This window comes from Genypterus blacodes, unplaced genomic scaffold (genome assembly GCF_046128005.1).
Source record: "Genypterus blacodes isolate CSIRO-AG114 ecotype Tasmania unplaced genomic scaffold, CSIRO-AGI_Gbla_v1 ptg000048l_1, whole genome shotgun sequence".
Classification (NCBI taxonomy): domain Eukaryota; kingdom Metazoa; phylum Chordata; class Actinopteri; order Ophidiiformes; family Ophidiidae; genus Genypterus; species Genypterus blacodes.
Window position 1 is genome coordinate 172,545 of NW_027466861.1, and position 17,001 is coordinate 189,545.

Sequence of the window (17,001 nt, forward strand, 5' to 3'; positions counted from 1 at the left end):
GCATCTCAACGTAACAGTCTCAACCAATTTTACAACGGATAGAAACACGAATCTCAAAACATCTTAACAATTTTACAGTTTATCTTTCTTCCTTCCACTTCTCCATTTTCTGTTGTTCAGTGGGAGAATTGGGCTCTAGCTTGTCCTGCCAGGATTTTAAATCTGGGCTTGAATGGTGTCAGGGCCATTCTCATACACATGTGCAGGTGCTCATTGGTGAGCCTGGAACGATATTTAGTTTTAATATTGTTCATTGTTGAGAAAGCTGCCTCACAGCTGTATGTGGAGCCAAACATGGTCAAGATGAACAGTGCTACTTTCCTCAGCCCTGGGAAAGCTGTATCAGAGACCATTTGAAGCCAGAAAGTGGCAGGGTCAGTTTTTCCAAACTGCTCTTTCAGGGTCACATCTGCTTGGAGATCAATCAGTTGCATCTGGAGAAGCCCAGCATTTGCCCACTTGAAGTGCTGTGTGACTTCTTTTGAGAACCCTCTGACATCGGTGATGAGATATGGGTTCTGAATGAACATGGTGAGCTGCTGTCCAAAGCTGAAAAACGTTTGCTGAAGTTTTCAATCAGCTTATCAACAAAATCAACAAAAGAAGACACATCTCTCTGTCCCTGAACCTGTTCCTGCACTGCTTGGAAGTGTGCACAGTCTCCCTGTAGGTCTTCTTTGAACACCTCAAGTTTCCTCTGAAAGGAGCGGACAGCTGTCATCAGTTCACAAATTGAATTGTCCTTGCCTTGTAGCTTCAAATTCAGTTCATTCAGGTGTGAAGTGATATCTACCAAAAAGGCCACATTATCCATCTTTTTTTCACAATTTAAAAAAGGAGAGAAGAGTGTGTTGCTTTCTGACTTCTCAGCTTTGCCAAGAAAGCCGCTAATTCCCTTCTAATGGACCAAAATCGCTCCAAAACCCTGCCTTTGCTGAGCCATCTCACATTGTTGTGAAGCAAAAGATCATCAGCGTTTGCATCAACTTCTCTGAGGAATTCCTTGAGCATGCGATGCTGACAAGAAGAGGATGCCCTGAGAAAATTTATCATTTTCATCATTGTGTTCATCACCTCAGCATGCTCATCTGACAGGGTGGAGCATAGGACAGATTGATAAATTATGCAATGGTAAGAGATTAGCTCAGGATTGTCCTCTTTCATTCTTGCCACAGCTCCTTTCTCCCTCCCCATCATGGCAAGGGCTCCATCTGTGGTTATTGAAACCACTTGGTTTGGCTCTATTCCAACGCTTTGTTAACATCTCCTTAATGGCCAGGTCTTCTCCTCTTGTACTGGTCTGAAGGGAACTTACACCTAACAGGTCTTCACAGAACTCTTTCTTGTCTTTGTTGAAGAATCTTGCATAAACTAACAGCTGAGCATTGTCAGACACATCAGTGGGCTCATCTACAGCCAAGCCTACACAAGGCGTCTTATGAATGGCTTCATCCAGCTGGGCTAGCACATCCCGGGCTAATATTTCACTTTTCTTTGTGGCTGATGATGCTGACATAGGTATTTGCTTAATTTTGTCACAAAGCTCTTCTTTTTGTTTACCCTCAAGTAATGTTTCTGCTACTGCACTCATGCACTCCTTGACAACACCTCCATCTGTAAAGGGCTTTTTGTGTTGACCTAAAATCCTAGAAACTCTGAAGGAACATTCATGAGCACGTTGTTGGGCAGTGAATGAATGGGTTAAGATCCTGGTGGATTGATCGTATCGGGCTCTGAGACTGCTAATTTTCTGGGACCTCAGTTCAGACTTGGGTGGGTATGATTGTTCAAAAGCTTTGTGCTTTGTCTCATAATGGCGTTTCACATTGCCACTTTTAATAAGTGCCACGGTCTCTGACCATATGAGACACACTGGTTTTGTGCTCGCGACGGGAAGAATAAACATGTATGCCTCGGTCCATTCCATGTTGAAAGCTCTGTTTTCGCCGTCAACTTTTCTCTTCTTAGAAAACGCCATTGTTATTGTACCTCTTCTGACTCCCACCCACTTGCCTGTCTGTCTTCTCTCGCTGTAACGTTACTTTTCTCGCCTGTCACTCGCCTTTCACCTCTTTCCTCTGTCTGCACTGAGTCGCAATGTTTATCTTTTTGAATGTACAGATCTGATCGGCTGAGTAGCATCACGTGGGTGGCTTAACTCGTACGCGATTGGTTTGTAAATTTCCTGGTCCACGATTGGCCGAGTGCATCACGTGGGTGGCTTAACTCGTACGCGATTGGTTAGTAAATTTCCTGGTCCACTGTTCCAGTGCCGTAAACTAAAGTCTAGAAAAGCTGTGCCGCTTAAAATAGAAGCGCCCCAAAAATAATGTAATAATTTGTTGACTATAGGTCCGGGTCCGTATGGGATAGCGTCTGGGTCCGAATCCGGACCGCGGTCCGCCTGTTAGTGACCCAGGCTCTACGCACTTACATGTGACCATGCACTGTGCTGCAGCGCTAAGGGTTAGGGTTAGGTTTGGAAAGTATGTTGGGAGACGCATAAAACAAGAGTGCATAATCACAGCCCCTCCCTTTGATCACGTGTATGCGTCCATTTTATGTATCTGTCTGTTGTTTTGAAATCGCAGACACACATCATGACACTGACTTAAGCTCCCATTCCAGCCACAGAGCCTCACACAAGCCTGTTTAATGTGTGATATGGGATTTAAAGTAGCTGCTGTAAAACTAATGATATTAAATGTAACTTTCTTTAGAATGTGATATGCTGTTTCATTTATCCATATCTGTGTATTATAAAATTTTGTTTTTGGTGAGTTATAAGTAAACATAAGGGTTGGGGTTCCATTGATCAAAGTTGTCAGTAAATAACGCATTTATCAGCCTATTGGTCCTGCTGCTCCTCTTTCCTGCATGAGGTTTAGTGAAATAACAAAGAAACAAACTGTTTTTACAGATGGAAAGTCCCACCAACGGCGTCGATCGGATTATGTAGCGTTACCAGGAGTCAAAGTGATGAGCTGTATTAGAGCCTGGGGCTCTAATGATGGTATTGTATCTCTGGTCAGAAAGGGAAACTGTCCTTGTGCAGTTTTTGGGAAATCACCTGATCAGTCTTTTGTTTCAGGTTTTGTGTGCGAGTTGGCATCATTTGCTTATTAGGGACACACCCCTCGCCATAGATCGCAGCGGTTAAGGAGGCCATGGTAACTACTGGTTGAGCTTGTTTGACCACATTCACGTTGGTTTTAAACAAAACATTAACTTTAATTAGACGGTGGCGATGTCATAAAAATAACGCCCTCACTCTGTTAAGGATAATACGCAAACATTTAATGATTCAGACAAAAAGTGAGTGGAAATTCACGATAAAACTAAACATTTAAATGTGAACAATAATATGCTATATCAGCCATGCCTTCTAATGTTAGGAAGATACTGACGCGTCAATATTATTTGGTCAATAACAATGACATGATGTTGAGGGATGTTCAGATATACTGCCACTGATCTATACAGGATTTCACGGTCTTTATAACAGAAGTCTCACTAATCGTCATGTAAATAAATCAAATAAATCAGATACACCGTGAACATTGAGCTCTTATGGCCGATCATGTTTATGTGGAGGAATGGAGGGCACGAAGAATGAAGCGTTTTTGGACACGATTTCCTCAATCGTGTCCAAAGGGCTCGTTTGTGGATTTATGCCTGTAAAAGCGCGCCACCTACCGGTGAAAATGGGGAAGACGTCAATGTGTCGTTCAAATTCATGCAAGCGAGCAGACATCCTCCCATTTTTACAGTTTTACGGGGTCAACGCGCTAGTCCAAAACGCTTTATTTTGAAATTGTAAACGGAAACGGTGGATCGTTTTTCACGAATTATTATTCGTGAATTTCTTTTACCTCGCTTTATAGTTTCATTTTCCTATAACACTTGGACTGGTTTTGTGAATAGACCAATTTGACGCATTAAAGTAAGAAAGAAAGAAATAGTCGAAGTTGCCGGAAGTGCTGCTTTTAATGGCAAACTTGACAAATTTACAACGAATTTGAAAGTGAAAGTGAAATGAGCTTTGGGTATTGCAGGGGAAATCCACCAAGTAAAAGACAACTTTTCACCGAAGCAGTAGAAACGGTAAACCGACGGCACCATGACGAACATCTCTACGATTTACAAACTGTCCCTGGTTGCCTTCATCTGCTGCTTCTTCCAAAGTAAGATATGTGTTTTAATACTCTGACCGAATGTAGCAAAACTAATTTGTATCAAATATATTATCGAGTAATCTAACAAAGTAACAAAAGCTGTGTGCATATTGTTAACCGACCTATCGACAAAACGGTACAGGAGAACAGTCGTCAATGTACGTGTTTTGGACTCTATTATGTGCAACTAAATGTACATTTTAGGTTATGGGAATAAAGTTTAACCTTTTTAAGTATTGTTCATAAGCCGAATTGAGCAAAACAACCGTTTGAGGTTCATCATGTACTTCCTGTGATTTGATATGTGAGAAGGATGAATTTAAATCGCTTTTTTAAAAAGTATAGTTTGACACGCGTTCTGTTTTGTGGAGCCTGCTGACCTCTTGTGGACAAAAGCATTGTTACAGTCAACAATGCTTCATGTCTTCCGGCCTGACCAATAGTCAATATACTGAGGAAATAAAGCACTGTATATCACCTATATATTATATTTAGGGTATGTCATCATGTCATTGTTCATTTCATTTGTAAATTTGTAAACAATAATATAGTTGAATCATTTGTTTTAATTACAACATCCCTTATGAAGGACAAAATGCCCACATACATTGTGGTTTAATGCTCATAAATACTACAGTATGCACAAGAAGAAAATCTATTATTTTAAATAGATAAAAATAATCTGCATGAGTGTATAATTGTTGTAGTACCTGTATTTTATGAATGTATTACATTTGCACGTAATCCTAATCCAAACTATTAACCTCAAAATTTCATTTGGCTGGTATTCTCTGATCCCTGCTTTCTTTGCCTTTCCCCTTGTCTACAGTATGCAGCTGTAAGTGTCCAGTGTTGGAGTGCTGGCTTGTCCAGGAGAAGGCACGAGGAGGAGGCCGAGCTGTGATTCAGGAGAAATCCTTGTTTCACATCAGGACAGAGGGAGAAAGTCCCAGAACAGAGTCTCAGCAGCAGGAGTCCTCTGACATCAACCCCGACCACGTGTTTTATGTTACTGGTAACTAGAGATTAGAAACAATCTGTAGCTGTGCATGAGAGTGTGTCTGTTGAGCCTTATGACACAAATGACCTGTCTGACTCCTATCCCCACAGATCCATCTGCCACTCTGTGTCATCGCTCCCTGAACGCTCGTAGCGGCGCCGTGAAGAAGCCTCAGTGTGAGATCAACCCCTTCCCACCACAGCCTGCCACCATCCAGTGGGCAGCTGCGCTAACAGATTCCGGCATCAGCCCCATATACCTGCAAGCTGATTGGTTCTCAGCCTCTGTTCAGGGGCTCAACGGAGAGCTGGGCACTTCCATTGTCACCCGTGCTCCCTCGGAAACCAAGGAGCACAATGGTAACTAATTTAGTTACTGAGCAAGCCTCATTTAAATGCTTTCTGAGAGAACAATTGAACATTATCAGCTGTTTATTACCTTTACTTGGTTGTTTTTATTGTTTAGTGTAATTTAGCAGGATTTGTCTAAATAAGATGGAATCCATGAGCCAAGGAACAAGTTTGTTGTCTGTACTACAGATTTAGGAGTTTAACGGCTCTGTTAATATTGCAAGTTAGGGCGTTTTAACCCATGAACTGCACAATTACATGGATTTTCATATAGATTAAGAATCTGATACACAATTGTAATAATTTTCATAAATCATTAAGGTTGCAACCTATCCACCTTGATGACAGCCTTGTTTAGAGGTTTTTGTTGGTTGTACATGTATGATAAGAAGTAAATATTTGGAGAAATTCCTTTAGTAGTTCTTTCAGTTTGTGAAAGTAAATTCAGAGTTGTATTTTGACTGTCTGGGCTCTCTCCATCTCCACAGTTATCCTCAGTGTCTTCAGTAAGACCGTCACAGTGAAGTCCCGCCTTGGGGAGCCAGTTCTTATGGACTGTGGTTTCTGGGTCAACCCCTCCTCACCTCTCTCCGGGTTGGGTTTTGCTGTCGAGTGGCGCTACCAGTTTAGAGGGGACGGCCGATTAGTTCTGTCTTATGATGGCAAGACAGATCGCTTGACGGAGACGGAGGGCGCCATGCTGGACTTCCAGGGATTGCAAGAGAAAGGAAACGCATCCCTGATCCTGCAGGAAGCTAAAGTGCGTCACTCAGGGACGTACATCTGTACGGTGTATCTACCATACATCCTGGCTCAGGTAGCCATGGAACTTGAGATCGTAGGTAAGGGAAAATATGCGTTAGTCATCTGTGAATAAAGACAAATCATGATAACTACAACCTGCAATTGCAATCAACAAATCCCTTTCTTTTCTCTCCTCCTCCACCTCTTTCCAGAACCTCCATCTCTCTCCATCCACCCCTCCACGCTGCCACTGATCATTCCTGGTCAGGTAGTGACCGTCCAGTGTGAGGCGTCTGGCTTTGCCCCCCTCTCCCTGGAACTGACCTGGGAGTTTAAAGGAGCTGATGGGCAGACCAGGTCCCTGGGATCAGGGAGCATGACTGGCCACAGGCAGGCCTGGGACGGCACCTACAGCCAGTCCAGCCGGCTGGAGCTGGACCCGACCACGATGAACCTGGGCAGAGGAGGCGAGGTCACCTGTGTGGCTGTCCACCCCGGAGGCACCCGACAGGCCAGCGTGAACCTCAATGTCATCGGTAATGTGGCAGCATGATGTTATGGGTTTATAGTCACATTTACTCATCAGATAGAAGTTGATGACTCAGCATCTACCTGGTATTTTTAGGGTTCAGCACTCCCACCATTGAGGACTCGATGGCGATGGTCGGCGTGGCGCTCATGCTCTACGGTTTCATCAAATTTGTTTCTTGGACGTTCACCAGCTCAGGTACCAAAATATTACAAAATCAAACTAGAATACTGGCTTTTACAAGAACTGTTAGAATCATTCACTTATTTATTTCTGGGCTACATGATGGATCGACCATGTTTCACATTGAAATAAGAACAATGATAAAGGATTAAAGTAAGCCTGCATGCAAGATCCTTAACTGCATAGTTCCATGGAACTTATTGTCATTTTTTCTTTGTATTTAGGCTCAGATGGAGCTGACAAACAAGATAAGGTACTGTTATTTATAGACACGTAAACTGTTTATAACACTTAATATTTCAATTTCTCCTCTTTTGTCACAGTCAATTTTCAAACTATCTTTCTAATAGAAGCCTCCTCATTTTTGTATTTGCAGAAAGAGAAGTGAAAGTAAAAGAAGATAACCCTGAAACCAACAGAGCTTTCTGATTGATGTCTGGGGTGAGATCGAGTGCAAGTAGGCGGTGATTTCTTCTCTCTTTGCTACAACTATTGCACTAAATCTGTATCTGTACACAGGTTGTTGTTGTTGTTGTTTAATCCGCTACTCATTTGACTTTTTTTTTGTGCTGTCCTGTTCAAAAATAAATAAATAATAGCCAACCTGCTGACGTAACTATTGAAGTGATCTTCTGCAAGGATACAAAAGAGTTTTCTTCTAGTACTGGTCTGAAAATGGCTGTTCAGTCCATAAACACCTGCTGTGATATTTGTGTGTTGTAGGGAGAAAGAATCTTGTGCGATAAGGTTAAATAGCTTTTGTATCAGGATTGTTTCTTTTTTCTTTTATTATGTCTTTATTTAGCAGTCCAGACTTGACATGTACATTAAAAAGAAAACGTATTTGACTGATCCTGGACAGTAAAATTATTTGTTTCATATTTCATATTTGTTGAGCAAAGTCTCCAAACTGTTTTAATTACATTCTAGACATGTATTTGTATGCATGGGCTTTCAATGTGGTAGTTGCTTTATTTTATTTGTGTGTTACACAGACGATGGTAGGAATATTGGTGTCATTCTATGTGAGCTAGAGGAAATGGAAGAGGAAATGATGCAAATAGACATTACTGTCTGGAATTACAACACCATGTGTACATTTTATTTTCCTTAAAGATGTATTGTTTCAACTTTTCTGTTCAGAAATGCTTCTCATCAATGTTAAATCAATAGCTGAAATCTGTTGGAATATTTCTTTAAAAAAAAAATAAAGAAATTCTGGAAAGCTCGAAATTGTGAATATTGTGAATATAATGACAAATAATTTAATAATACAATCTCCCACAATTATTTTATCCTCCGTACAATATCGGAAAGTTGTAATGTAAATATGAATAATTACGAATAGAAATGCACAAAGGCACCCAACTGGCAAACATAGACAAATAGGAATGAACGTTGCTGACTGGGGGGTTTTCTGTCAGCCAATCAAAAGCTTTGATCCTGCTGAGTCTGGAGCGGGTGAATTTCGGTGTCGAGGCAAGTTGTGTAGTATTGTTGTGGTGAGCAGACAGTCTTAGATTCTGATAAATAATTGGACTTAAGAGACAGTAGCGCGTTCTGGCTAAAGTTAACAATGTAACGCAGCGGAGCGTCAGTTTATTTTCGGTTTCGTTTCTTCGTCGACACATTTCTTCATGAACACAGTCGCGCTGCTAACTAGCTGACAGCGGATGCTAACGGTAGCTAACACTGAATCTTAACGTCAATAACTCGCCGCGGCGGAACATTTTCCTCTTTTTGACTGCAGCTCATAAACCACAGGTCAGTGTGTGAGTGTGTCGTGGGTGTACCTGCTCATGTAAGTCTCATGCGATCACAGTTCCAACCCGTATCCACCATCCTGTTCCCAACGACGCGTAGCTACCTGTTACTTTGAGTTTGTGTTGTTGCAGAGACAGGCGCGATTGTCTCCCGCTCGTCTGATTATAGTTGGAATATGTGTCACATCTTGTAAATACAGGCAGACAAAACACGGGTGTAGCTCGGCCATCAAGCGAGCGGTTTACTATGTGCTTTACATCTAATTTAACGTGTAAACAAAGTACTTTTTGTTACAAACTCCCGCAGCATGACGGTTGTGTTTCATGGTGTTCGTATACTATCGCATTATTTCTGGGGTCGAGTTTTAATTCATTGTTTTCTCCCTCTTGGTCTCCATTTTCCAAAGAGTACGTGCAGTGTTATTTACATGAACTGTTTTTTTTGCGGAGATAATGGGAGTCATTTGTACCAAAAAACCCGGAAGTGTTAAGTCCAGATACTTCTGTTGTTATCTCGGGAACATCCGCGTTTTCTCTGCCTGGCGTCATGAGCTCTGAGGCGTGACACAGACCGACTTTCCTCATACTCCAACTTTGCAATATGTCATAACCATTCAGAAAACTGTCAATCATTTTCATCCCATTGTTATACATATATCGTACTTGCCTTTTTGTCTTACTTAAACCGGAGTACAGACATAAAAGGAGTACCAAGAGCATGCAGTGCTCAGCTCATCTGTTCTGTCATAGCTGGTTTACACTCCAACTCTATGATTGGCTGATTATGACGTCATTTTAGTGACTGATACAACGTCGCCTCTCTTTTGTCTCAAAGCAGAATCGGCTGACCTTTTGCATGGCCGTCGCCCCAGCCTCGATGGCCGATAGCATCATTGTTCTCGATGATGAGGAAGAAGAGAGCGCCCGACCCTCTTGTTCTACCGCCAGCTCTTCTTCTTCTTCTTCTGCTTCGCGCCAAGCCAAGAACGTCTCACCGCTCAGAGCCGAGCAGCCGGCCTCCACTCACATCAGCCGGTCTCCTTTTGCTTCAGCCAAGAAGGACAGACATGTTGTTCAGGCAGAAAATCAGCGGCTCTTCACTGAGGTATAACGGGGAAAGAACAATTAAAGCATAACTTCATAGATTATAGTATATTATACTTCATTATATTATATGTGAGCATGACCTGATATTACAAGACATGTTTCACTACATGTTTCATTGTTTCCAACCGAGTCTAGAAGTGAGAGCTTTGTAAGTTCTAGTAGCTGCAGTGATGAACGATTCTTACATTTGGTTTCTTCTTTCCTTCCTCCCTCCAGTTTGTGGAGCATTGCTCAACTGTCACCCAGGACTGCCCTGAGGTGTTGACCTTCCTCCAAACCAAGCACAATAAGGCCTCCCCCGACTTCCTGTCATCTGTTGAGTTCAGGAACACGTTGGGTCGTTGTTTGACTCGAGCTCAGTCCAACCACTCCAAAACGTTTGTCTACATAAATGAACTGTGCACCGTACTCAGGCAGCACACCATCAAGAAGAGGCTGTCCGCCACCAAGCTGGAGCCCGGGCCTTCTACCTCAGCGCCCCCGTTTCTGCAGTCTACCTCTGGCTCGCTAAAAAAGGACACGGCGAACATTGCGGCGGAAGCGGATGGTGTGATAACCGTGGCGGAAGACGAGCAGCCATCCACATCAGGGCTGCAGGAGGACAGAGAGGAGAGCAAAGCAGCACAACAGCAAGAGGAGAAAAAGGCTCAGAGGGCATCCAGGAGACAGGTCTGTAAGCCTAACAAATGCCTGCGTAATGACACTGGGAGATAATGAGCCATTGTCTGGATTTCTTGTGGATTGTTCTGGATTGTTACAAATTGATTGGATGTCATTGGTGTGAATTAGAAATGATACTAATACAGTACAACGTGATAAGATCACATTGATTTCCCTAAGTAGTTCTTTGGAGTGCTAATCTGGTAGTTTCAGTTGACTAAATTGAGTTATCTGTTGTACAAACATTCTTAAAATCATGTAGATGTCGTCACTGATTAATGCCAGCAGCTGAATGACGATGCTGTTTATGTGCGACACGTGAAGCTAATATAACAGAGCGTGGGAGGCAGTGGCTCAGTGGGTAGTGGGCTTCCGCTTGGGAACCGGAGGGTCGCCGGTTCGAGCCCCTGCCGAGGTGCCCCTGAGCAAGGCACCAAACCCTCAATTGCTCCCCCCTCTGCGAAGGGTGGTAATGTAATGTAAGTCGCTTTGGATAAAAGCGTCTGCCAAATGATCGTAATGTAATGTAATGTAATGTCTGTGTCTCGGCCTCACCTCTCTCTCAGATAGCGTACCTGGAGAATCTGCTGAGGGTTTACAACCATGAGATTCGCCGCCTGCAGGAGGCCGAGTTGAGTCTGGACGACATGGGAACGGAGGACTCCAGCTACCTGCAGGAGCACAAACTCAAGCGCAAGGTCAGACTGGTTTAACCGGGCCGGGGGGCTCCAGGGGAACAAAGGCTGTATGGAACCTTTTTCAATCAGGTGTCTCTCTCGTCCGTCTGTCCTCTTCCGCTCATCTAGATGATGAAGATCTACTATAAGCTGTGTGAGCTGAAGGGCTGCAGCAAGCTAACAGGCCGAGTCATAGAGCATAAGATCACCTTCAGTGGCACGCGCTATCCTGAGGTCAACAAGAAGGTGAGCTGATGTTGATAAACACTTTTAGCTCCGACAAAATCTGTTTGCAAGGCTGTGCAGGTTTCCTACTTGATCTAATTGCTGTACAGGGGAGTGGTTGGAGTTCTGCATTATCATTTGTGTATACTTTGTTTTATAATTTTAGTTACTAGTATTTCAGGATATTTATCTCCTCTCCTCTTCCTGTCAGATCGAGCGTTTCATCAACAGTGAGGAGGCGCACAGGAATCCTCCAGATTACCAGGACATCCTCCAGGTGGTCCTGCGAACCAACCAACGCTACAACTTGGACCTGAGCAGGAAACACATGAACCAGATGGCGCAGGATGCCTTCAGGGACACCGGCAGCCGAATGCAGGACAGACGCCACCTGGACTTGGTGTACAACTTCGGCTCTCACCTGACCGAAAGCTACAAGCCTGGTAAGACTTCAGGAAAAGTTCCCAAAGTCTCTGGTCTTAATGGAGTTCATCGTTAAGCCTCATGTTATTGCTCCCCTCTCTTTCAGCCATCGACCCGGCTCTGTCGGACACCTCGCTGCTTCGTAGGCTGCGATCCAACAGAGAGGTGGCGCTGTCACACCTGGATGAAGTCATCAGCAAGTATGCCGTCAAGCAAGAGGACACGGAGGAGCAGGAGAGGAGCAAGCGGAAGGAAAAAGAGGTAGGACACAATCTGGAGGAGGAGGAAGAGGAGGAGGCCAGTTTCACCTCTGATCCATTTAACAGCAATGATTGAATATTTTTTTATATCTCAGGGCAAATCAGAAAAAGAGGGAATAGAACCTAAAGTAAATGGTGTGAAAGGGGAAGAAAAAGAAGAAGAGGAGGATGACGACGAAGACGATGAGTCATCCGACCCAGACATAGAGGATGAGATCCAAGCCAGCACTCAGCATAACGGAGCAGGTGCAGGTGCGTGTGTGCGTGTGCGTGTGCGTGTGCGTGTGTGTGTGTGTGTTGCTCACAGTTTAGATAATGTCTCCTCTTCCTTTAGATGATGAGGAAGATGACAATGAAGCGGAGCAAGCCGATGATGGCACTGAGGAGGAGCAGGGAGGCAAGATGTTGGGTAGTGTGACTGCAGAGGAGGAAGGTGGCAAGGAGAAAGGGACGGTCACAAGTGGACTCAGTCCCCTTTCAGACGAAAGTGGACACAGGATCTCCCCAGTGTCTGACATCTCCTCCCCTAGAGACAGCCCCAGCCAATCAGAGCCCGCGCTCACTGAGGACAAGTCCAAGTTGCCCAATGGTGACCTTGCAGGAACAGAAGAACCTGCTGATTCCTCCAATCAGGCCTCGGTGGTCCTGGTGAGCACCACCCTGGTCTCTAAAGTCCCCGCAGGCCTATCAGCCAATCGGGACTCGTTGCCCCCGTCGCCGGCAGTGATCCCAGCCAATAAGGAGCCCTGTGACACGCAGATTACTAATGGCAGGTCGCCGCCACGGAGTCCCAGAGCTACGAGGAGCAGGAAGAGGAAGAGGGAGGAAATTTCCTCAAAGGTTTCCCAAAACAAGAGCAACATCTGCGACAGGTTAGTCAAGGCCAACGAGTCATTACACAGGTGATGAGGTGGTAACAAACATAAACACCTCCATTTTCATGTGTTAAATGACTGTTGTCATGGTTTTCCAGCATGATGACCTCCTCTTTATTCCTCCCCTCTAGTGGGGTGGAGATCTCTCTGGACATGGGCGTCATCAGCTGCAGTCCCCCTCTGCAGGCCGAGTCCACCCGACCGGACACGCCCGTTCAGGAACTGGTCAGCAGCTCACAGACGACGCCCCCGCCCAAGAAAAACAAGGTGAGTCACGATTCGGTGCAGTGTGAGAATTCAGCTGTCACATCAGGTGCATAACACGGAGCTCGGGACACAGTTTGGGTGCACAGGTTGTGATTTCAGTTCGTTTCAGGTGTGAGACTGAAACACAGTGACTCACAAATGTATGTGATTTATTCTGATGGGAGGAAACCACACGACTCAGGGCTGCAAAACCGTGAGCGAGCCTCAGTCTGTGTCAGAAGTTCAGCGATAAAGTTTTAAGTGGAAAGATTTCCTCGCCAATACTAAATAGAGTTTCGACATTTTCAATTAGTTGTGAATAAATGTGATGACGAATGAACACTACAATCATAAAATGATTTTGTTTTTACTGACATTTGAAAACAAATGGATACAATTTGTCACCAAATGGTCTGACCTCAAATAATTCCATTAGGTTAAATACCGTGTTCAGATGTGGATCTAAATGTTTGTAATGGCTTTTAAATGAATAGAAAAGATCATGTTTCAGTTTTGATAAAGGCGATGCAACAGTGCCCACTAGGTAGCACCGCATAAATGAGTGTGAACGGGGGCTTAAGAGTTTAAAGTGAAAATCTAGAATATTGAGACATCCAGATAAATAATCAGTGTGGCGTTCATGTTAAACTCACTTTGTGTCGTCGTTTGTGTTTCCAGGTCAACGTGGCCACTCAGTGCGACCCGGATGAGATCATCGTCCTGTCAGACTCAGAGTGACCTTTCACCTTTGAATGTAAGACACTACTATTTCCCCAGCAGCTGTGTGGCAGGAACATCCGTGTCCGGCGGCCTGTAAGAAGAGATCTTTCAGTCGTCTTTAAACAGGACTGACTGAGAACTAAACTCCCTCTGCTCCGCTGGATGTTTTCCCGCCGTCATCAACGTGGTTCGTCCCGTCTCCTTGTTGGGCGACGTCGTCACTGGATAAGCTTGGTGGGTCTCATCAGTGCAAGACTTCTGGGGCTTCCATCCATGATGCAGCAGCGATGACATTACTTTAAGCTTTGAACTCATTTGAGGTTGACCTTTCCTGTCTTGGGACCTGGAAGTGACTAAATCTATGGAAAGATTGAACTGTGACCCAGAGGAGCGCGAGATGCTTTCCTTTTAGCTGGGAAGTCGGTTTCTTTACTGTTTTATATCAAGATTATTTTTTACATTAAGGATATTGTAAAGTCTCTGTGTAAAAAGCAGTGATTTACATGCTGTTGTATTTGAGAAATACATTGCAGGGATACAGTGTACTTTTTAGATTTTCTATTATGTCTCTCCTCCAGAAATGCCTATTTTTACATTTGAAATAAAAATGAAGGACTGCATATTAGCATGGTCATCCTCACTCAGGCCTGTGAGCTTCTTCATAACTGTCATGGATCCATTCTCTGCTGGCTTGATAGGTGAATCTAAAACATTTGCCTGGTTGGTGGAGAACAGCAGCTTTGCTCAGCATGTATTCAGTCAGTTCCAATTGATCCCAGACGTGACTCCCTTTCACTAAATCAAATGATGTACACTACAGCATTCAACAAGACAAAATAGTATTAAATGTGTCTGAAAGTCATGTTTTGGATGTTAGATTGTTTTCAAAGACTTCATTGTAACTGACTGAATTCAAACCAGCTGCTTCTAAAGAGAGAGAACAGGTTGAGAAATGTAGCGATCTGTTTTTGTTGTTTCATAACTAATCTGACTCTTAAGGCAGATCAAAGCTGCTCCTCTCCATAATCTTAGCCTCAGTGGATTCCAATAGTGTCCAGTTTCATAGCAGCAAACATCTGTACATGTAAGAGGTCACCATTAAAGCTCCCGGTGGATTCCATTATGTAAACAACCTGAAGCTGCTGTTCTCCACCTATAAAGTTTTTTACCGACTTCATTTCTGCCTATAGGTGACGATTTTCGCCTGATCAGCGCCTACCAGTTCAACAAATCGCTTTTGCCTTAGAAACTGATATTTTTTCCAACAGTTCCATAATAACCGGGGACAAAAACGTAACGGTGCCGCAGCAGCATCACCAAACCAAAACAGAAGCTCATCCTGTTTATAAACACTTTGTAAAAACTTACTGCAGCACTTTCATACGGGTAACTTACATACATGATACATACATCCTTAAAGATGTGGCTTGGAGAGATGACAAATCATAAAAAAATTATCCCAATTGTGAATTAAATAGTTCAACAGCAAACATAACTGAACAAACAGAATATGTAACATTGGACATACTGTTGAATATCTGGGCTCTAGTTGGTCAAAAGTTTGTTTCCTGCTCTTGTTCTCGTGAAATGCAGCGTTTGCGTTGCACTCACAGGTTTGATGAATGTATTTATTATTTATGTGGCTCCCTGTATTGGATTGGTGGAACATGGAATTAAGTCTTGACGAAGATAAGCACACATTTCTACATATCAAAATTCAGTGTATCGATCAGACGGAGCACTATTAAGCACGACAAAGCAACTGCGTAAAGTATGGAAAGTGACATCATGGATCAATAAAGCTGATCACTTACACTGTTATGCACATAAGGGGCTTCTGCATTGTTTTTGTCCCTCCCATGCTCGAGGTACAGAAACATGCATGAAGGTTGTTTGCACACTTTATATGCACAAAAGCCTTTAGTGTTGCTTTCACGTGTTCACTGGTGCCTCAGTGACGTCTAAACTCTTTGGTTAGTTATTTAATGTGGGACATTGGTGGAATTCTCCATAAGAATAAGCTGACATGTCATATTGGGGTTAAAGCTCTTTACAAAGTTTGAATGTACTCGCTTTGGCATACGAATGATTCATGGTCCACCTTTCACTGTGACTTTTACATTTTTTTGATAAAATAAATGATCAACTTTGTTATACGATAAGTATCTGTTTTGTGGTTACACTTTGAAACTTACCCACCTACATTTACCATTTTTGTCACTAATATTCAACAATACATCTAATTTTTTTATCCCCTTGCACTCAAATTCAGATATCAACCTCACAAATCCAGAAGTGTCCAGGCTCTGTTTGAAAAGTGCTTGGATTTTGAATAACGTGCTCATAGCTTCTTATACTTGAAATTGGAATTGCATAATTTTACAGTAAGATAAATGATAAATGAAATACAGGAAGATGATGATGCTTTACATGAACACAAAGCAGAGAATGAAGGACACAGACTTAACCTGTGCGGACGAACATAAGCGTCCTGGCAACAACCAGCGGCAAACAAATCTGTGAAGAGATCAGATTAACATTTTAGTGTTTAGGCAACAAATATTCATATATAATGTTACTAATCATTTCCAATAAACAGACATTCAAAACCAGAATCATTTTGTTAATTGCAATACCAAGTATTTCAGTTTACACCAAACTTGGACATATGTGATGACTTTTCTTTTTTGGCTTTATCATAATTGACACGATTATTAGTTTTTTTCCCCCCAAAATTGAGATAATGATAATAACAATACAGAAAATGTATACATTAGTCTGCATCATCTAAGACTTCAGTTCTTTGTGAGATGAAATCAGCCATCAGCAGCCATTAATAAAAGAATACACAACAAAAACCCTAAAGTTTGTTGACACAAACACAGAAACCATCTCATCGTTTGCACCAAATAATTTAATGATCCATAGTTTCCATACAGGGCAGAGGTGAATAATGGTGCACTGTACATTATAAGTACCACTGAGGATTAACATTAAAATCTCTATTGACAGCTGTTACTGTGTCATTATCACCTTCCAACAATCAACCGGTCAGTCAGAAGAC

At 43.0% G+C, this 17,001-nt stretch overlaps 2 protein-coding genes across 6 annotated transcripts; both read left to right on the top strand.

Annotated features, from left to right (window-relative positions):
* Nucleotides 1–3,999: 3,999 nt before the first annotated feature.
* Nucleotides 4,000–8,214, top strand: tapbp.1 (TAP binding protein (tapasin), tandem duplicate 1). Its single transcript, XM_076149975.1, has 8 exons — nt 4,000–4,184; nt 5,005–5,190; nt 5,286–5,534; nt 6,014–6,367; nt 6,482–6,805; nt 6,895–6,996; nt 7,206–7,234; nt 7,358–8,214. Exons 1-8 carry the CDS (start codon nt 4,121–4,123, stop codon nt 7,367–7,369), a joined length of 1,320 nt encoding a protein of 439 aa, XP_076006090.1. The 5' UTR covers nt 4,000–4,120; the 3' UTR covers nt 7,370–8,214.
* A 217-nt stretch (nt 8,215–8,431) lies between these two features.
* Nucleotides 8,432–16,102, top strand: daxx (death-domain associated protein). 5 transcript variants are annotated; one of them, XM_076149945.1, is made up of 11 exons: nt 8,432–8,745; nt 9,580–9,849; nt 10,068–10,520; nt 11,078–11,209; nt 11,318–11,434; nt 11,625–11,856; nt 11,943–12,097; nt 12,192–12,360; nt 12,431–12,968; nt 13,103–13,238; nt 13,896–16,102. In XM_076149945.1, the coding sequence occupies exons 2-11, from the start codon at nt 9,601–9,603 to the stop codon at nt 13,953–13,955; spliced, it is 2,241 nt and encodes a 746-aa protein (XP_076006060.1). In that variant the 5' UTR covers nt 8,432–8,745; nt 9,580–9,600; the 3' UTR covers nt 13,956–16,102. The 5 variants fall into 5 exon arrangements, with proteins under 5 accessions (XP_076006060.1, XP_076006059.1, XP_076006061.1 ...); XM_076149944.1 differs by having other exon boundaries at nt 9,583–9,849; XM_076149946.1 differs by having other exon boundaries at nt 9,583–9,849; nt 12,192–12,348; nt 13,896–16,101.
* Nucleotides 16,103–17,001: the final 899 nt, after the last annotated feature.